The 22,121-nt window shown below is 34.0% G+C and overlaps 2 protein-coding genes across 12 annotated transcripts in view; one reads left to right on the top strand and one right to left on the bottom strand.

Moving 5' to 3' along the window:
* The window catches only part of LOC136026520 (annexin A7-like), a 322,593-nt gene that overhangs the window by 25,848 nt on the left and 274,624 nt on the right, over positions 1-22,121 (bottom strand). The window contains exon 1 of one of the 11 annotated variants that reach the window (XM_065703165.1): positions 14,071-14,244. The exons of 1 other annotated variant lie outside the window; for it this stretch is intronic. Coding sequence is in view for 4 of the 10 variants with exons in the window: in XM_065703172.1 (XP_065559244.1) it covers positions 12,514-12,519 (6 nt within the window). In the remaining 6 variants the exon portion in view is untranslated. 9 more of the 11 variants (XM_065703170.1, XM_065703167.1, XM_065703166.1 and 6 more) reach the window with 9 other exon arrangements.
* Positions 17,203-22,121, top strand: part of LOC136026514 (large ribosomal subunit protein uL18-like) — a 35,921-nt gene continuing 31,002 nt past the window's right edge. Inside the window, exons 1-2 of the mRNA XM_065703147.1 lie at positions 17,203-17,261; positions 19,913-20,233. Coding sequence (XP_065559219.1) covers positions 17,259-17,261; positions 19,913-20,233 — 324 coding nt within the window. The 5' untranslated portion in view covers positions 17,203-17,258. The remainder of the gene's footprint in view (positions 17,262-19,912; positions 20,234-22,121) is intronic.

Raw genomic sequence — 22,121 nt, 5'->3', positions numbered from 1 at the left:
CTAGAAATATTTAATTAGCACTTTCGTCATCTATTGCTGATAAATTGCTGTCAGATATTGACAGTTTTTATTTTTATTTTCTGTGGTAACATAAGACTTATTTCAAAAAGTTTATCACTTATTCTAATAAAACCAAATTTGATTATTGCAGTCATATCCGGTAAAAAAAAAAAAACAGAAAAAATAAACAAACCTTAAACACTAGGTTAGTTAAAAGCAAAATATGAAGACCATTTGGAAAGTAAAGAATGCTTTTGCACAAAAAACTTTTATAATTGCAATGGAAAAAGTAAAAATAAGAGTGCATACTATTTTTGATTCTTAGATTGCTTGTCCAGCTAGGCACTACTAAAATCTAAGCACTTGTAATTATGTTTTCAGTTGCTAGCAAGCTCTTGGACCAATCATAAGCAGTTTCTTTAAGTTCATCATCCATCAGTTCTTCAATTCACCAGGCATGAAACCATTAAGGTTTCCAGCCCACAATTTTTTCAACTAGGGATTGAAACTCACTAGGGGCTAAGTCTTGATTGTATGGTGAGTCCTCAAACACTTTTGATAGAAAATACTATGGGATGTCTTTTGTTGATGAGCTGAGTGAGGACATGTATTGTTATGGAGAGAAATAATACCGAAAATCAGCAATCTGTGCCTTTTGTCTTGGATTGCATAGTAAGGTTGATGTACCATCAGACAGAATGTCACTTCATTTATATATTATATATACATAATTTTTTTCAAGAAGTTCAAGTTCCAATTATTCCATAAAATACACATATCAAAGCTTATGTAGAAGAAAAAGTGCAGCCTGCCAATTCTAAATTGTGTCTATCCTCTCGAATTTTAGTTAACTAGTTACAAGAGAATGCTGGTCCTAGCCTATTTTCCCAACATACATATTTTTCCATCCATGAAAAAATAGCAGGGGTGGGGGAAAGTGCTCACCCTAGTGATAAAGCTCACATTAGCCTATAATATCCTTTATCTTCTAAATAACCCTTGTCTGTCATACATAAAATGATCAAACTACAGACCACACAAATAGAATGTCCAAAAAGTTTACTTTAATTAAACTTGACTTTTATTAAATTTTAATTAAATTTACTTAATTAAAATAAATTAAAATGTACTAAAGTTACTCAGATAAATAAAAAAATTAAGTAAAATTAAATTTAATAAAATTATTTAAATACATTAATACAATTTACTTAAATGAGTCAATTTACTTAATTTCAATTAAATGAATGGTAAAAAGAGGGAAGAGGAGAAGGATATTCAATTATTTAATTCCTGAGTTCTGTGGAAGAAAAAAGTTCTTTGGTATATTGCTGTGAAAAATTTTATTTGGTAAGACGAGGATTTTTGTTGAAGTTTAATGGGAAAGACAAGGTTTAGGGAGGGAGGGGTGGCTATGGAGAGGTAAATCTGTCCTGGGGTTATGGATAGAGCTATTGGTAAAATTGAAGGAACTTTTTCATCTCTTTTCCTCAAGGAACGGAGTTGGTTCTCTGAAAAAGGAAGAATAAGGAACTTTATACTTGTTAAAATAGCTCTTAGGTCCATTTACTGGCTTGCATCTATTTTGTCAAACAATTCCTTGAATAATTCGTTAGTTGCTGATTAAATAAAAAAAACTAGTTTTTTAACTGAAAGTAAGGAGCGACATTAAAACTTAAAACGAACAGAAATTACTCCGTATATGAAATGGGTTGTCCCCTCCGCAGTCCCACGCTCTTTACGCTAAAGTTTGACTCTTTGCCACAATTCTACTTTTTAAAACAACTAAAACTTTAGCGTAAAGAGCGTGGGACTGCGGAGGGGACAACCCATTTCATATACGGAGTAATTTCTGTTCGTTTTAAGTTTTAATGTCGCTCCTTACTTTCAGTTAAAAAACTAGTTTTTTTTATTTAATTTCTGAACGTTTTTGAATTAATGCATGTTTGATTTTGGCTCTCCGCACATAAATTATTGAAATGAAATTAGTATATTAATTTTTTTTTGGCTAAATGGCTTTCTCTTAGTTTTGATCAGACGATTTTGAGAAATAAGGGGTGGGGAAGGAGGCCTAGCTGCCCTCCAATTTTTCGGTTACTTAAAAAGGCTACTATAACTTTTAATATTCAATGAACGTTTTTATTAGTAAAAAATATACGTAACTTAAGAATTAACTTACGTAACAAACTTTTATATTCTTATATTTTTATTATGTGTACGAGGGGGTTTGTACCCTCGTTAATACCTCGCTCTTTACACTAAATCGTAAGTTTTGTTCCAATTCTTTAAGAATGACCCCTGAATCAAATAGGCCGTTGAATAAATAGTTGAAATCACTAAAAATATTTTAGCATAAAGAGCGAGGTATTTATCTCCTCCTAAATACCTCGCTCTTTATGCAAAAGTATTTTTAGAGCCCTTCATATGCGTAACAATCTCTGTTTGTTTTAAATTTCAATGCTATTCCTTACTTTCATTTGAAAAAACGTTTTCATGTTTATTTTTTCATTGTTTTTTTTATAGTAATGCTAGAAAATCCTGCGCCCTTTTCATTGAATTTTTTTCAACCATGGCATATTTCTCCAAGGAAAGATCCTCCCACATAGCCCCCTCCCTCAACCCTACCCCCAAAACCAAAAAAATCCCCCTGAAAACGTCTGTACACTTCCCAATAACCATTATTATATGTAAACACTGGTTGAAGTTTGTAACTTGCAACCCCTCCCCCAGGGACTGTGGGGGAGTAAGTCATCCCCAAAAACATAGTTATTAAGATTTTCGACTATGCCAAACAAAATGGCTATCTCAAAATTTTGATCCGTTGACTTTGGGAAAAAAATGAGCGTGGGAGGGGGCCTCGATGCCCTCCAATTTTTTTGGTCACTTAAAAAGGGCACTAGAACTTTTCATTTCCGTTAGAATGAGTCCTATTGCGACATTCTAGGACCACTTTGTCGATACAGTGACCCCTGGGAAAAAAAAACAACAAAAAAACAAAAAAACAAACAAATAAACACGCACCCGTGATTTGTCTTCTGGCAAAAAATGCAAAATTCCACATTTTTGTAGATAGGAGCTTGAAACTTCTACAGTAGGGTTCTCTGATACGCTGAATCTGATGGTGTCATTTTCGTTAAGATCCTACGACTTTTAGGGGGTGTTTCCCCCTATTTTCCTAAATAAGGCAAATTTTCTCAGGCTCGTAACTTTTGATGGCTAAGACTAAACTTGATGAAACTTATATATTTAAAATCAGCATTAAAATGCGATTCTTTTGATGTAGCTATTTATATCAAAATTCAATTTTTTAGAGTTTTGGTTACTATTGAGCCGGATCGCTCCTTACTACAGTTCGTTACCACGAACTGTTTGATAGGTGCTTCACTGGCAATGTTCACTTGGCAGAAATGAAAATGAGATTGCAATATTGTTTTTAAAACAAATATTTAGTTTTCTTAATCTCCAGTATGTCAGCCTGTTCTTTATGATGTATATCTTTCTTGAATTTAAGTAAACTATAAGTCTGACAATCTCTCTTTAAAGTCAAACAATATTTTAAGACCAGTAACTGGTAAATTGCCTTGAGGTCTAAAAGAAATTGGCTATGATAATGACCACCTCCCTCAAGGGAAATCCATATCCCTTCCCTTATCATAGGTCAAACTCCAGCTATCCAGCTAAGGCCATAAGCCGAAGTCTAAAAAATAATAGTTCTAATGTGTTAACATGATTAACTGGGTTTTAAAACTGGTTAGATGCAGTGCACAATTTCCAAAAATGAAAATTTTGAGAAATTATAAGAAAGATCTTAAAAAAAAATTCAAATCTCAATGACAGCCCCCCTCCCCTCTCTCATAACTACCTATAAGCCTAAAAATATGGACAGATCTTGTCTGGCAATCTTCATTAAAAAAAAGTTTTGGCTTGATGATTTCTACATTAAACCTGTTATTATTTGTACTGTTATTCCTTGTTTGGCAGATAATTGGCTTGAACAACTTCTTTGTAAACGTTAATATTAGAAACTTGTCTCCATTATCACCAAACACCAGCAATCACTTTGTGAATAGCATAGATGATTACCAACAAGAATTTATATCAGTGGGAGGGGCTTGTTTTGAGATAAATGTCTTGATTTTGAGATGGTGAAAAATGTTTTCCTTCATCATTAACTGAACTGAACTCTTTAGGCTACATTTAAATAAATGGGAATAACAAACAAGGAAATCAAGGAGAAAAGCTCCCTCGTGTTGAAGGTTTTTTGACAGGTAGATTTTATCTGTAATCCAGTAGCTTCCAGGAAGAGCTAAAAATTCTGGACACAATGTTTCTGAGAGGTGACCCTGAAAGCAAATATATGACCAAGAAACTGGCACGGCTTTAAATAACAATCTGTTCAATTGTCTCCTCGGAAAGAAACACAGTAATAACAAAAGAGTAGTAACATTCAATCCCCAACTTAATAATCTTTGTCAATGGTTGCTACCACAATAATTTCACCCAATCTTCCCTCCCAATGGGGCCAGATATAGCCCTAGATAATGTACGGGGTAATTGAAAAGTAGGCAGATCGTATATGTAATAGGTTTATATACTGGTTATATATATGATATAGCAATTTTGGATAACATTGTGTGTAGTAATGCAGCATTTTTTGATCTGCCAGTTGATATTAACCAACATCACTGTGCTTACTGGTATGATGAGAACATACACTTAACATAAAGGCAACAGCTACATCAGCCAAATTTCAATGTTTGAAATGATATTTCAAGCTACAGAGATAAATGTCTCAAAAAGCTAAAGAATCAAGTTGTTCCCTTGTTGCAGAACAGTCTAATTCACGTGATCTTTACTTTCTAGAAGATTGGACCCCATTACATTATTGAAAGACCTTTCAGTGATCATTGTGATGAATCATTTCCTGTGAAATATATTGGACAAAGATGCCTAACTGATTGGTTGGCATGTCCACTGGATTTACATCTGATAATTCTTTTTTCATTTCGAGGGTATCCAAGACAAGCTAAATAGTCAAGTGATGGCAATCGAGACGGTTTGAACCGTTATTCCTAAATAAATTAGGGATGCATTTCAAAAATCCCTCTGCAGGCTTGTGCTAAAATAATTGTCTGCCAAATCTTCCAAAAAAAGGCAGATTTCAAAGGTGTGTAAACTATGATTGGAATCAGTTTGTACACCTGCACTGATAAATTTGAAACCCTTTTAATTATTTTTCATAATAAATTTCAAATCGCAATAATAAAGTTGTGTTATATCATATCTCTGCTTGGCAATACAAGGCCCAGGGTTGAATACCTGCTGCAATAAGGTTGGACAACAAGTTAGCTACTCGTCCCTGTAAAACACAAAGCAACTGAACCATCAATTCGATACCCTATTTACCAGCAATGGCTCTGGAAGATTTTTATATTTCAATTATCTATTTTCTTTTCAAAATTTGTTTTCTTTTTGAGGGTATTCAAGACAAGCTAGACATTGAAAACCAAGAATTGCCAATGATTTGGATGATTGATTTAGTGATGTATTTCCAGAATGCATGGGCAGACTTGTGGCAAAATATTTGTCTACCAAATCTTCCAAAAAAGAGGAAGATTTCAAAGCTGTGGAAATTGTGATGAGAATCATTCTCTCCACTTGCACTGATAAATTTGGAAGCTTTTCAGTTATTTTTCATAATAAATTTCAAATTTTACTAATAATGTTTTGCTATGTCATGTCTCTGCTGGCAATACAGGGTCCAGGGTTAAATCCCTGCTGCAGAAAGGTCGGGCAACAAGCTAGCTACTCGTCTCTGTAAATACATTTAGTAACAGAAATGTCAATTTGACACCCTATGCACCAGCAATGGCTCTGGAGGATCTTTATATTTAAATTACTTATTTTCTTTTTGAATTTTCTTTTCTTTTCGAGGGTATCCAGGACAAGCTATATAGTCAAAACCAAGAAGTGCCAGTGTTTCGAAAAACTAAATTAGTGATACATTTTAAGAATGCCTGAAAATACTTGTTGTAAAATCTTCAAAAAAGAGGCAGATTTCAAAAATGTGGATATTGTGATGACAATCATTTTCTACACCTATACTGATAAATTTGAAAATCTTTTAATCATTTTTCACAATAAATTTCAAATTTGATTAATACAGTTGTGTTAGTTCATATAGATCCATACATACAAATATCCAAATACATGTCGGCATTGCTTAACATTTTATTATGAAATTTAAATGAAAGAAAACAGAAAAATTCAACTAGTAGAAACTTTAAACACATTGTAAAGTTAGAATTCCATCATTATATCCATATATATAAAAATAAGTTGTCTGTGGATGTGTGGGTCTGTCTGTCGGGTTACGTCATGTTTGTATGTTGACTGACGTCATGAAGTTAGTTGTCATCATTTTTGCTATGACGGTGACGTCATTAAAGATATTTAAGACATGCGTTCACGCAGAAATCTATTAACGTTTAACTTTAAAATGACTGATGAACTTACAATGGCAATAGCCGAGGAAGATGCTCAAAGAGTCTATGCCAAAAAACTTGCTGCTGATAGAGAAAGTAAGAAAAGAAAGCATGCCGAGGAATCAAAAGAACAGCAAGGAAACAGGCTTGAGGCTGAAAGAGAAAGTAAGAAAAGAAAGCGTGCCGAGGAATCAAAAGAACAGCAAGGAAACAGGCTTGAGGCTGATAGAGAAAGAAAGAACAGAAAGCGTGCCGAGGAACTACCAGAGCAACGCGAAACCAGACTTGCTGCTAAAAGAGAACGTGAAAAAAGAAGGCGTGCCGAGGAACTACCAGAGCAACATGAAACCAGACTTGCTGCTAAAAGGGAAAGTGAAAAAAGAAGGCATGCCGAGGAACTACCAGAGCAACATGAAACCAGACTTGCTGCTAAAAGAGAAAGTGAAAAAAGAAGGCGTGCGGAGGAATCACAAGAACAGCAAGAAATCAGGCTTGCTGCTGATAGAGAAAGTAAGAGAAGAAAGCGTGCCGAGGAATCAGAGCAACCTGAAAGTTATTGCCTGGCATTCAGGTACAGCCCAGTCGATGATTATAGCTTGAGTAGATGTGTTCAAATCGGGACTATGTCTAAAATTTGTCCCTATTGCAAGGCCTTGAAATTCAATGGTGAAACAATGGGAATGTGTTGCGCCTCAGGAAAAGTTAAACTTCCTCTATTGGCTGCACTACCAGAGCCATTGAAGACTTTCCTTACTGGAACTACGTCAGAATCTAAGGGTTTTTTGTCACAAATCAGAAAATATAACTCATGTTTCCAAATGACGTCGTTTGGAGCCCAAATCGAAAATACAGATCAATTTATGTCTACTTTCAAAGTAAAAGGGCAAATTTATCATAGAGCAGGGTCCCTTCTATCATTCTCAGGCGAGAATCATAAATTTTTACAATTGTATTTCATCAGTGATAGAAATTCTGAATTGAATGCACGTTGCGAAATTTCTCCCAACGTTGAAAGGACAATCGTTTCCCAATTGCAACATCTTTTCCACGAAAATAATAATTTAGTGCGTCTGTTCAAAACAGCCATCGATTTGATGCCTACTGATACGCATAAAATCGTTATTTCCGCTGACATAACGCCTCCTGGACAACATGTGCCTAGATACAATGCTCCAACTATCGACGAAGTGGCAATCGTTATGGTCGGTGATCAGTTTTTACCTCGAGATATTATTCTTCATAAGCGAAACGCTCAGTTGTTAAGAATTGCTGAAACTCATCGATGCTACGATGCCCTACAATATCCTATCATTTTTTGGGATGGAGCCGACGGCTATCACTTTAATATTAAATTGATGAATCCAGCCACTAACAAAGAAATGAATAAGAAATGCAGTGCAATTCATTATTATTCCTATAGACTAATGATACGGCAGGATGAAGAAAATTACATTTTAAAATGCCGTCAATTGTTTCACCAATTCGTCGTTGATATGTATGCTAAAATTGAATCAGAACGTTTGCTATATATCCGCCTGAATCAGACCAAGCTCCGCTCTGAACAATACATTCATTTGCGAGATGCAGTTATAAATGATGGTAATACCACAAACGATGGAAGATTAACAATTTTACCTTCGTCATATGCTGGCAGTCCCCGTCATATGCATGAATATGCTCAAGATGCTATTGCGTATGTTCGTCTCTATGGTCGTCCAGATTTATTTATTACATTTACATGTAATCAATCTTGGGACGAGATACTGCAGCTTTTACTTCAAGGACAATCGGCGGTTCATAGACATGATATTACGGCCCGTGTCTTCCGGCAAAAGTTGAAATCACTGATAAACTACATTTTGAAGTGTTTGGGTCAGTGCGATGCTGGATGTACTCAGTGAAATGGCAAAAACGAGGTTTGCCACACGCACATATACTAATCTGGCTACATAAAAAAATTACTTCGAACGAAATTGAAGATGTGATTTCCGCTGAAATACCTGATGAAAATGTCGATAAGGGGTTACATGATATTATTGTAAAAAATATGATACATGGACCTTGCAGTGCACTGAACGAAAATTCACCATGCATGGCCAAAGGAAGGTGCACAAAGCAATATCCTCGACTTTTAGTATCCAACACAATTACTGGCAATGATGGTTACCCACAATATAGAAGAAGATCTACTGAAGATGGCGGTAAAACAGCAATAATAAAGAAGCGTAACGGTACCACCATCGAAGTAGATAACCAGTGGGTTGTTCCATATTCCCAATTATTATCAAAAACATTTAATGCACACATAAACGTTGAATACTGTAACTCCGCAAAGGCAATCAAATACATATGTAAATACGTCAACAAAGGCAGTGACATGGCAGTTTTTGGCTTGCAGCCCGAAATCAAAGATATCGACGAAATCGTACAATATCAGGCTGGAAGATACATAAGCAGTAATGAAGCTGTTTGGCGAATTCTTTCATTTCCGATACATGAACGTAGTCCAGCTGTTGTTCAATTAGCGGTACATTTACAGAATGGTCAACGTGTTTATTTCTTGGAAACCAACGTGCAACAAAGAGCCCTGAATCCACCGGATACAAAGTTAACTGGTTTCTTTTCGCTTTGCAAAAATGATTCTTTTGCAAAAAAAACTGCTGTATACTGAAGTGCCTTTGTATTACACGTGGAATACTAAAAATAAAGTATTTGAACGTCGAAAACAGGGTAAGTCAGTCGACGGCCAGCCTAACATCTTCAAAGATACCACGATAGGAAGACTCTACACTGTTCACCCCAATCAACATTGTACCCGCTCCGACATCCTTTGAGTATTTGAGAACTGTAAACGGTACTATACATGACACTTACCGTAGTGCATGCCAAGCTCTGAATTTATTGGAGAATGACCAACACTGGGATAACTGCATCAATGACGCGTGCGAAACGTCAACTCCAAGTCAAATTCGTGCATTGTTTGGCATCATTTTAACAACTTGCTCTCCATCAGCTCCTACAGAGTTATGGGAAAAATATAAGTCAAAAATGTCCGAAGATATACTCCATCGAAAACAGTTAGAGACGTCAGATATGACTTTTGATTTTACATCAGAAATTTATAACTACACTTTAGTTATTATAGAAGATTTGTGCGTACGTATGGCAAACAAACCTCTTCAGGATTTGGGAATGCCTTCAACTAACCGTATCGCTGCTGTTTCGACATGTGTGGAATTGGATCGTGAACAAAGTTACAGTACGAGTGATCTATCGTCGTATGTACAAAATAACATTTCCAAGTTAAAGTCGGAACAAAGACATTTATGATACGATAATGCATTGTGTCGATAACAACGTTGGAGAAATTTTCTTTTTGGATGCGCCAGGAGGTACTGGTAAAACGTTTGTGATAAAACTGATTCTGGCATCAATCCGATCAAAAAATGATATAGCGTTGGCAATTGCGTCGTCCGGAATAGCCGCAACATTGCTGCCTGGTGGAAGAACTGCTCATTCCGCTTTGAAATTGCCTCTGAATTTGCATTCTACAGAAACTCCCACGTGCAATATTTCCAAATCATCTGGGATGGGCAAAGTATTGCAGCAATGCAAACTTATTATTTGGGATGAGTGCACAATGGCACACAAAAAATCGCTCGAGGCTCTGGATCAATGCTTGAAAGATTTGCGAGGGAAGTCAAAACCCTTTGGCAGCACATTAATATTGCTTGCGGGAGATTTCAGGCAAACATTACCTATAATACCTAGATCAACTCCTGCAGACGAAATGAATGCTTGCCTGAAAAATTCTAATTTATGGGCACACGTAAAAACATTAAAATTAACTACAAATATGCGTGTCCGATTGCAAAACGATGACTCTGGTCAAACATTTTCAGATCAATTGCTGGCAATTGGAAACGGAAAGCTCACAGTAGACTCAATTTCAGGACGTATACAACTACCTGCTGATTTCTGTAATTTAGTGACGTCCAAAAATGAATTGATTGAAAAAGTATTTCCGAATATTCTCAACAATTATAAAAATAATAAATGGCTAAGTGAAAGAGCAATTCTTGCACCCAAAAATATAGACGTCCACGGAATCAACAATATTGTTTTGACCAAATTCGAGACCAGGCAGTCCTTTACAAGTCAGTCGACACAGTTTTGGAACCAAATGAAGTGGTTAATTATCCATCTGAATTTTTAAATTCCGTGGATCTTTCAGGGTTTCCACCACACGTGCTACAACTAAAAATAGGCGTACCAATAATACTTTTAAGAAATATCAACCCACCAAAGCTTTGCAATGGCACGCGACTTGCCGTAAAAAAAAAACAATGGAAAACCTAATAGAGGCCACAATCTTGACAGGGCCTTTTGAGGGTGAGGCTGTTCTTATTCCTTGCATTCCCATGATTCCAACGGATCTGCCTCTTCAATTTAAAAGATTGCAATTCCCAATTCGATTAGCATTTGCAATCACCATTAACAAAGCTCAAGGTATTGTTTTTATATAGTTCTGTAACTACATGAGTTAATGGCTTAGGCATCATCTTGCCCTGTTTAAGGAAGGGTGATGGTAAAATTGTCACTGAAGCAACCATCATTATAGTTGGAAAGAATGTTGACTGGTGAATTTGATGATATTATGTTTTTGGTATTGTAGTGATTCCTTTAGATGTAGTCATAGAATAGACTGTCTTCCAGAATAAACAAATTTTAATCTCCTTCTTGAAGAACCAAAATATCCCCAAGAATCTTTTATATTTAAGAAAATATTTGTATTTTTATGATGTGGGAATGCAACCATTTATCATGGAAATATTTAGATTTAGGTATAAGCCTAGAATTAGGACTGTTGACAAGGAAACATGCTAAGGAAAACAAATCTGACTTCCTAATTTGCCCTATAATAGTATTTTACACATTTTGACTGCAATTGCATTATAATTTACCCCCATCCCTCTAAACTTAAATAATACAGCCCAAATTCATATTTCCCATGCATTTTGTCATTGTGCCACTCTTGTTACAACTCATTCACTCAATTTTGCTTCATTTTACCCCCTCTTGCCTCTCACGGATGATTTCAAAATCTCTCAAACTATATAAGCCTATTCAAATAGTGTGACACTTTTCTTCTTTATTATTTTGCAGCAAATGCAATAATCAATTATCAGGAAGAAAAGAGAGGTGCTATTTAAAAAAAGGTGAATATCTATAGTGAGCTCTATGTTAATATCACTTGTAGGGGGAAGGGGTGAAGCAATGACACATGATAAAATTATTCATGGATTGATGATATATAGACTTATCTATCAACAAATGAACTGACATCATTTTTCATACAATCCTAATAAGGGCTTATGCCAGATTTGCCTCTCACTCACTCATACTACCTTTCTTTGCTTTTTCTACAATTAGTCATGGCTTGATGCCCAAAACTACTCAGTTTCAATTCAAATTATTTGAATTCAAACCAAGTAGTTGTGGGCATTGACCCATGGCTAATTCTCGAAAAAACCCAGACAGATAGTCTGATTGATTGAGAGGCGAATCTGGCATAATCCCTTATTAGGATTGTATGAAAATGATGTCGAACCATTTGTTGATAGATAAGTCTATCTATTATCAATCCATGCATCATTCCTAGGGCAGACCCTAGTAGATAGTCTATCTATCAATGCTGCACTCTTATGATTTAGATGAGTAAGTATTTATGGTTATTTTAAAGTAGCTTTCTAAGTTTTTGGTAGTAAAACTTAGCTTTCTAAGTTTTAGGCAGTAGTTTCTATCTGTAAATAATAAGGAACATGGTGCCGATTTAAGGGTCAAAAATAGAGTTTCCAAAGGAAACAATTGGAATCATACACAGTACAAAACTACTACCTAAGTAAAGGTGAATGTGAATACAATGTACTTTTTTTATCAGGATAGAGCATAAAAAGACACATCAGTAAGCATGTTCACATTTTAAAAGTAAAAAATTTAAGTACTCTAATGTAGAATTCATATTATTTACCATCATGTCTTTTGAATTGCTGGAGCCAATTTTATCACACAAAGTTTTTAAAGTAGAATGTTAAGTCAAAGTAGAATTTCTTTTCGAATTTAATTAACTTAGAAGCTATATAAATCAGGATTTAGTAAAGGTACAGGAATCAACACACTTTCCTTCAGTATCATTCTTGCTGTTGACAGAGCTAGCTCCATTCAATGGCAGATCCAGGGGGAGGGCACCCCATGATGTAGTGGTGGATTTGTAGTTAGGACCACTTGCTCTGGTTTGGGATAATAGTTATTTTTTTTTGTAAGAGGTTTTTAATAGTTGACTTTTTAATAAGTTTTTAATTATTAAGATCGTTTCTTTTTTCAAACAAGTTTGAAACAAGGTTTTAGCTACCTTGTGCATTCTCTGTTAGAATTTTTTAATGATGCATACCACCAAAAAGTATTTAATTAAATTTTGGTTTATCAAGGGATTCTGTCTGTATTACCACAAAAGCCAACTGGGAGGCAAAAATCTTCATTTCATAATAACAAGGATGGGAAATTTAAAATCCTAACTTCTTTAGGCAGTAAAAATGATTTTTCAGGATTGTACTCTCACAACAGGTCTGAAAAGCAAAATATTTACTTCTTTTCATTGTCAAAATTTTGTTTTCAAGTCTTGCTATGTCACTGGAGTGAAGAAATTGATATCATTACTTTTTTTGGCTACCTGTTTTGGTTTTTGAATTTACTTTTTTGTGAAGAGGGCTGTTTTTGCAACATTGTTGTTTTTTAGGGGATTTGTATAATGGAAAGTAAATGTATGAGAAGTGCAAAAATTATTAATTTATGTTTTGGATTTTGGTGAGCAAATGGTGGCTTCTTTACTGCCTATTTTAATCAAATTAAAGCTCTGCATTACATGACATATCACCTCCTCTGTTTATCCTAAAACATTAAAATAAAGGCCAAACTTTTTAGAAGTTTAATAAAGGTTTGTATAAGTATATACTTAAGACTAAGCATATAAGTCAAAATACTTCCTTAGATATAGGATTGATCATTTTAGAAGAATAGATTTTTGAAAAACTGTTTATAAAGAAAGGCAAATAATTATGTTTTTTTCTAGCTGGTATAGATGAGTCTCAAAATTGCACATGGGGTTGCACATATTTGTCCATGATATTGGCCTGAAATTGTCAATAAAGATTTTTATACTTATTTTGATACATACCATCTAATTATATATCCAAAATTAGTTGTTTATAAATCAAAATTTTACATGACAATTCTCTTACTTAATGCTAAATCTGAGTCAAATTTAAAATATCTGAAAGTATTAAAAATGACAAACTTTCAAAAATTATGACAATTTATATAACCAACTTAACAATGAAGCAAACATACCCCTTGATGTCTTTTGCTATGTTCTTTACAAATATAATAATTGCTTCTACTACAAATTCAAATTTAAGCACTTTTTGAGGTCTTAAAAATGACAAGTTTTCAATAAAAGTACAAGTTATCTGTCAGTTCCAACAAAATAATACTATGTTTTCCCTGTACTGTTTTCAACAAATAATACTACATTTTCTCAGTGCTGAAATTATTTATAAAATATTTGGATGATCCTTATCAGGATGATGACGAATTTAATCCTCCTTCTCACTGCTTATCAGTGAGTCATCTGAACACAGTGCTCATTTTAAATTTTTCATGAAAACTGCCATCTATTAAAACAAATATAACAGAACAATTTTCAGGATATTCACGAAGACAGACAGTAATTACTACTATTCGGGTTTTTGCGGCGGCAAGCACTTTCGCTTTTCGCAGAGTAAATATGGACGAATTGTGGAATGTGACGTTGGAGACAGTGTTGCCAGATGTAGCATAATTATGTGGAACGTAGCATAATTAGGAACCAAAAGCATCCAAGCATAATCCTCCTTAAGATAGCATAATTGTAGCATAATCTAAGATGATGTAGAACAACTCATAACGTCACATCAATAAAACGAACGCCAAAGATGGTTTATCGAGTTTTTCGACCAAACTAAAGTAAAATTTTCGGCACAGCGACAGACTACAAACCATCTGATATTTTTTTGTTCTGATTTTGTGGTCTATGGCAAAGAAAAGCCCACGCAAGATATTTGAATTTAGACATGGGGTGATTTATTGGATTGAATTGGTGAAGATGATTGTTTGATGAAATTTTGAGATATGTTGATGATAAGACATTTTGTGATATTGATATGTTGATGATATGATTATTATGATATTGATGATATTTGAAATATGTTGATGGTTTGATGTTGTTGTCGTCGGTGGTGAACGGTGAAAGAATTTTGCTGTGCAATTAGGCCTAGCCCTTTCAACCATAGGCAATGATTCATGGTTCAAAAATTGGTTGATATCTACTACACACCGGCCGATACTAGCTAGACACCAAACTATCGCCGAAACTCCAAAAGATTTTGTAAAAAGCTTATGCTGATCAGATATTGTTTTCTAATCTACCAAATGCACTAGGTCACTAGGTATCGTAGTAAACCCATTTCCAAGTCTCATGCCGAGACTCACAGATATTGACTCCCAGTGGCGCAAGCTGCCATATGCTTTTAGTGACTCCGAAAAGATAGATATGAGCAAAATTACTACAGACTTGATGTGGAGAAAAATACGCGAAATGAGACACTTTACCAACGAAAGAGTTTTTTCCAGATCGGGCAGAATTCACCGAGAGGGTGCTCTCTCTACCGCATTCGAACGCAGACTCAAGAAGAATTTTTTCTTGGATCAGTGATGTCAAGACAAAAAAGCGGAATAGGTAGAAGAAAGATAGTATTGAAACCGTGCTGGTCAAAAAATTGCGACTAAGAACAAAAGATACAGTTTGCTACAAACATGTCCCTACAAACAATCAGATCAAGCTCAATAGTTCCGGGAACCTTTATGTAGCCACCCTGCCCCCTGGTCAAGCAGTCGAATCCGAAAGCGAAGATGAAGAAGATCATTGAATACGAACCGCAGTTTTTCTTCTTTTCTTTAATGTATCTGTAGTAAAATTTTGATGATGATGTAAGACACTATGTTTTTCAAATGCCGCCAACCGTTTCGAGAAGAAAGACGACTTGCGAGAAAAGACAAAAACGTAAACCAAATTGTGAACCAAGATCCTTTCCCTGGACATAAATAAAAGCGTTTTTACTTATTTTTTATGCTATTTTACCTTTTCTTTGCCTCCTTTGTTTATACCCCGTTTTTGTTCCCTTAGCGGGCTAAAAATAAATTATTAGGCTATTATTATCAGATTATATTTTATTCAGAACCTTTATTAAGATAAGACAGAAATCGAATTGTCTTAACTGATCAACTTTTTCGTAAAACCTGGGAAAATATAGAAGCGTATTATGAATCTATCCAAAAAAGCATAATTTTGGGCTCAAAGAAGCATAATTCTCTCCGTCCGATCTGGCAACACTGGTTAGAAATGACAATTTTAATATAAATTTGGGCATGAAAGAAGAGTGTGAGCTCTTATGCCAAATTATAGGTAAGCTGGATAGTGGTCATAAATTCGAAATATGGAAGTAAATTCTAATATGAAGTGCTAGTTGTAACGCTCGGGTAAGTTGGTTTTGCATCACCCACGAAGCCGATTGTTTGAAATATTTACATACATGTTAAATATATTTAAATCTTATGATAAAAAGACGTATTCTACAAGTTCTCATGCTAAAAAAGTCTTTTTAGCTTATTACTTTCTGGTTTTTGCTTTCCAGGAGTTTTCGAAACAAACGACCGAAAAGGAAAGTATTTTCAAGAATCTTGCTAGAACTGCCCTAAAAACTCAGAAACTTTTGTTCTAGCACATTACATTTGTGAACTATTTACTATGAGGTACCTACAATACTATTCCTACAAGTAGTGTTTAGCAATATTTCTTTTCAGTTTTTTTAATATGACGTTGTAACTGTTCTTCCCAAAGTATCTTTTTTTATTTTAGTTTTCTGCATAGCTTAAACACATGAGATTTTAACAAAATGCTTTAAGCCTTATCTTGATTAACACCATTCACCCTACCAGTAGAATGATTTCTTTTTTAGGGGGGGGGGAGTCAGATTATTTTTAATTGGCCAGTTATGACTGTTAAACCCTCTAATAATTATGTTTCATTATTATTCAAGACATCGGATAAGATTGTTCTGAAGATCCCAATGATTGATACACGCTTTGTTCTTCTCATGTTAAAACTGGCAAAACGTTCAATTATACATTTTTCATTTAAGTTGGAACCGATACTCTGGCAGGGGTTCTTTCCAATTTATAACCAGCCCACAGTGGCTGAAAGCACTCTAGAGGAAGGCCTGAGTTCCACTGAAATTGCAGTAAAGGGAACTTCCTGGACCAAGCTAATATTGTGGTGTCTGATGGACAGAACCTTGTTGCTTATTCCCGTTCTTGAAGAAGTCTTAGAACGCTCTCAACGCCAGCCCGAAATGAAGGTTTAGCATGCAGTAAGCAAGTATATAGCATACAATAGCAATATTTTTGAGAGTAATATCTGTTATTTACGCAATGTTTAAATTTACCCCTGGGGAGGGTAGCCCAATAAATCCCTGTGCCAACTAACGATATGCCCGATTACTTACACTATGATCACATTTCTTTATATCTTTTGTCATTATCATGATCAATCACCGAAGAAAAATCTCGTCGTTTCCTTTTTACTTGTAAACCAATCACATTTTAAACCAATCACATTTTAAAATGGTTAGTTGAATAATTCTCTTTGCACTTTTATTATCTTAATATATATTATTTAGTCTGGTAAAATGCTAGACATGCTACTTTTGGCTCTCAGGAAGGGGTTAGTTTAGGAAAATGAAACTTTGAGGGGTGGGTCCACAGGCTAAAGTAGGCTAGGTCCTAGGTAGGCATTTTGAAGTATCTACCTCCACTCCTCTCTAGAGGGTAGCGAACTTTAAAAGGTAAAATTCTAGTTAAGTGACTTATTGCTATCTCAGAAAGGGGCTTAGGTTAGGAAAATGTAACTTTTGGGTATGGGTCTACAGGTTAAAGTATATCCTGGGAATTTATTTCAAAGTACGCATCTCCACTCTTTCTCTCTGTAGAGGGAAAGCCAACCAATCATATGGAGTGTAATTGTGTGACCTAGGTTTCTATAATATAATGTGTGATATAGGTCTCTATAAATGCTATCAAGAATGGCCCATTGCCTCTCAGCTTTAATGGTCCAGCAAAGATTTCTTTGTTGTTCACAGTGAGAGTGTTGTCAACCTTTGGTCATTTCAGTGCTAATCTACAATTTTGATCCATTTTGAAATTTTTTTTTAGTTTTGACTATTCTTTGTCTGGAAAGTTCAGAATTCTTGAAATATGCATGTCCTACATAAGATTATTAGAAGGTTGTGACACTGAGGAGTTTAATGTTTTTGTTGGCATTTTGGGTGGGATAAGGTCTATCTAAGAAAATGGAAGTGGGTTTCAAGAATTTTGAGAAGTTTGTTGTCATTATATCGGATAATTTATCTGAATTTACTTTCATGTGTAAATTCTTAGCTTGCTCCAAAACGTGGGTAGGGTTTAGATGGGGTCATTTTTGATAGTTCTATGACATACTTCAAGGATCAGATGGTCATCTACATATTAACACCTTTGAGGGAATCTTACCAATTTTATTAATAAATACTACATGTAAGAATGGCCCTAACAAAGTCCTGACGAATTCCACACTCATTAGGGAGGGTTTCTGACATAATTTTTTTTTTTTTTTTTTACAGCTTGGGATCTGTTTGAAAGAAAACAAATGTAAAATTTACTAAGAGATGCTCTACTTCAAATTTATTAAGTTATAAATGAATCAGGGTGAAGTGATGCACCAAGTGAAGGCTTAAAAATATGAACATAGTATGAGGCTAAGCAGCAGTTCCTCAGAAGATGAAAAAACCTAGCATCTAGCATCAAATCAGTAAAGCTATGGTAAAAAAAAAAAATTTTTTTTTCGTTTGAAATATTATAAATAATGATCATCAAAATCTTGTTGCTGAGGAAGTACCCATAAATTCGACAACTATGTTTTTGTCAGAAGACCCTTCAATTTCGACATCAATTGTTCTTTGTCTGTTTTACATGTTTAGCAAAGTTCTGTCTGTCACCTATATTTCGACAGGGCCTTTTGTTGTCTGTCAAAAATGTCTTCAAACTTACTACAAGATATTCTCAAAAGAAATGAATCTTATGATAGAGGTCAATATTTACGTTTGAATTCTGCTGAAGGAACATTTTAGTTGGTCTGGTAATCCACTTCATCAGGCAAGAATTTTTGACACTTGGAACATAGTTTTGTCAATATAATTTTAGCTGCCATTTTTTAACTTAGTTTTATCAAGAAAAGTCAATGTGGCTACCATTTTAGAGAGGATCAAATGTATCTTGATGCATTGGTGTTGATCCCAACTTTTTTATTTGCAAAAAAACTAAGTAATGACAGTTTGAACATTATATAGCTAATAAATTGTTGGGAGTTCATTTTTTGTTGGAAACAGGAAACTGATTGAATTGAATATTCTTTTCTTGTGTGGATGTATTGGCTATTGTGTCCAAATTCTGCTTTGTTAAAATAAAACAAGGGCTTCAAAAGATGTTGTTCCAAGTCATGACTGAGTCATGTTATCCTGTTTTGAAGGAAAATTTTGACAGCGGTTCCAAAAAAGTCAAGCAAAAGTTTACCCCTTAGATCTCAGGTAAAATGCTCAGATACCCTCCCGTTCTAAAGACTGGGCCTTTATTCCCCTTTGGTGTTAAATATTGCTGTAAATTATATTCTTTGACATGAAAAGAAAAAGGTGAAAAATAGTTAGACATTATGTTTGGGGCCAAAAGATGGCACATTATCATGCTCTCTGCTCCAAGACTCTAGTTCTCACACTATAATTTAAATCATACTAAAGGTTAGTTCTGGTTAGTATTCACTTCTGACTCCTACAAAAAGAGAATGATTGATTTTAGGAAGGCGTTGGAGGGGGGAATTCATTGTTCAACCCAATATATTTTCATTCAGCAAATCTTTGAACAAATTCACCCTGTGTGTAGTTAGATGGAAAGACAGATGACTTAACTTGGTATTAAAATTTAGCTGAAGATGTTCAAATGCAAATTTGAATTTAATTTTTTAATTTGTTTTAGGGATTTGTCAAGGTAGTAAAGAAATGTTTGATTTTTAGGAAGGGGTCGGAGGGGGGAATTCATTGTTAAACCCAATATATTTTCTTTTGGCAAATCTTTGGAGAAATTCGCCTTGTGTGTAGTTAGATGAAAAGACAGATGACTTTGCTTGAAATTAAAATCTAGCTGAAGATGTTCAAATGCAAATTTGAATTTAACTTTTTAATTTGTTTTAGGGATTTGTCAAGGTAGTCAAGAACAAGGCCTACTTCAAGCGTTTTCAAGTCAAATTCAGGAGGCGACGTGAAGGAAAAACAGACTACTATGCTCGTCGCCGTCTTGTCATCCAAGATAAAAACAAATACAACACTCCAAAGTACCGAATGGTTGTTCGCTTCACTAACAAGGATATTGTCTGTCAAATTGCCTATGCCCGGATTGAAGGAGATGTTATTGTTTGTGCAGCATATGCTCATGAGCTACCTAGATATGGCATTAAAGTTGGTTTGACCAATTATGCTGCTGCTTACTGCACTGGTCTTCTTTTGGCAAGAAGGGTAAGTTTTGGAAACATTGAGTTAAAGCTTTGTTTTTCTTCAAAGAATTTCTTAAACTCTTTTGTAAAACAGCATCAGGAGTCAAATATAGGCTTATTTTATCTTCTAGTGGGTTTTCCTCAGATTATTCAATTAGTACTTCCAATACCCATACAATATTGATAAAAACAAAAAGCCCCGCTTTTTTAGGCCTCCGACGTCAACAAAATATTGATGTTAACTTAAGAGATTTTTTTCTTCTTTTTTAGTTGCAAAATCAGGAAGCATTATAATCCTCTTGGTTAATAGATAACAAACATAATAACACAAAACAAAAGAAAGAAAGAGAGAATTGGATGGCTGGTGTTGTGATGTTTTGAGCTTTTATTTTATTATTTTTTTTTGTAGATACTCCTATGCTCGAAAGCCGTTTTACAGACACTTTTATTTACTTAATGTGTCCTGGTTATATCTTGTAATAAATGTAGCTGTTAAACATGTATATTTATAGATTCTAGTATGGATATAAATATTTATTGCTACAAAAGCCTCATGAGGCTATGGCAAAAACAACACAACAAACAAACACTTTTAGCTGTAATAATAGTATATATAACAGCAACAATGTTTCATAACAATAAGAGTGACATATAACAATACAATAACACATAGCAGAACAACACCAATAACTGTACGCGGAATCCCATCATGATGCCACAAAAAATAACACCTAATGCTTGCATTCATAATAATAATGGTAACAATGATAATGCAAATAATATGAACAACTCAGAATCTCATTAACCTTAAACTACTTACAGTTAAAACAAATTGTGTACCATGCCCACTTGGACAAATTTCTCCAACTTTTTGATATAATGAAAATGTCTAATTTCTAAAATTAAAAAAAAAATCTTGTGTGAATTTATATTGACAATACTGAAACAACCACAAGAAACTTTTCACAGAAAGGCAGAAATAATAGATCTGTAACCAGACAAAAACAGCTTAAAAACAATAGGGAAATTTCCTAAAGAGAGTGGAATTCAATTCAGTGAATATTTTGGCCCTATGTCCAAGGGCCGTTTTCAGCACAACACCAGAATATATATATATATATATATATATATATATATATATATATATATATATATATATATAATTAATGAAAAGAGAAATCACCAATGCAACAGCACAAACACATTAAAAAAAAAAGACAGAAGGAGAAAAGGAAGACTGTTTTCCTACATTAGTGATTAATATAGATCAGCACTTGAATGAGGCCTAAACCCTACTCATCCATACAATCACCCATATATATATATATATATATATATATATATATATATATATATATATATATATATATATATATATATATATATATATATATATAGAGAAATCACCAATGCTACAGCACAAACACAAAAAAAAAAAAAAAAAAATATTTTTCAGTTTTTTCCTTTTTTTTAGTTTTTTTCTTTTTTAGTTTTTAGTTTTTTTTTAGTTTTTTACCTTTTTTTAGTTTTTTTATTAGTTTTTATTTTTTTGTAGTTTTTGCCTTTTTTTATTTTTTTCAGTTTTTTTTAGTTATTAGATTTTTACCTTTTTTTATTTTTTTTTAGTTTTTTAGCTTTTTTAGTTTTTTTTTCTTTTTAGTTTTTTTTGTAGTTTTTACCTTTTTTAGTTTTTTTCTTCTGTTGTATTAGTGTGAAATAATTCAGACGTCATATGCGTACAAACATGACGTCACCTGATCCATCCACAGATCCACACACAGACAACTTATTTTTATATATATAGATATATATATATATATATATATATATATATATATATATATATATAAACTTAAATTAAAATGCGAAAATTAAAACAAAAATGTTTAAAAAAAAAACTTTTTAAAACA

Source organism: Artemia franciscana, chromosome 4 (genome assembly GCF_032884065.1).
Source record: "Artemia franciscana chromosome 4, ASM3288406v1, whole genome shotgun sequence".
NCBI classification, from domain to species: Eukaryota; Metazoa; Arthropoda; class Branchiopoda; order Anostraca; family Artemiidae; genus Artemia; species Artemia franciscana.
The sequence above is the reverse complement of the archived record's forward strand: the minus strand, read 5'-3'. Positions and strand labels throughout refer to the sequence as shown.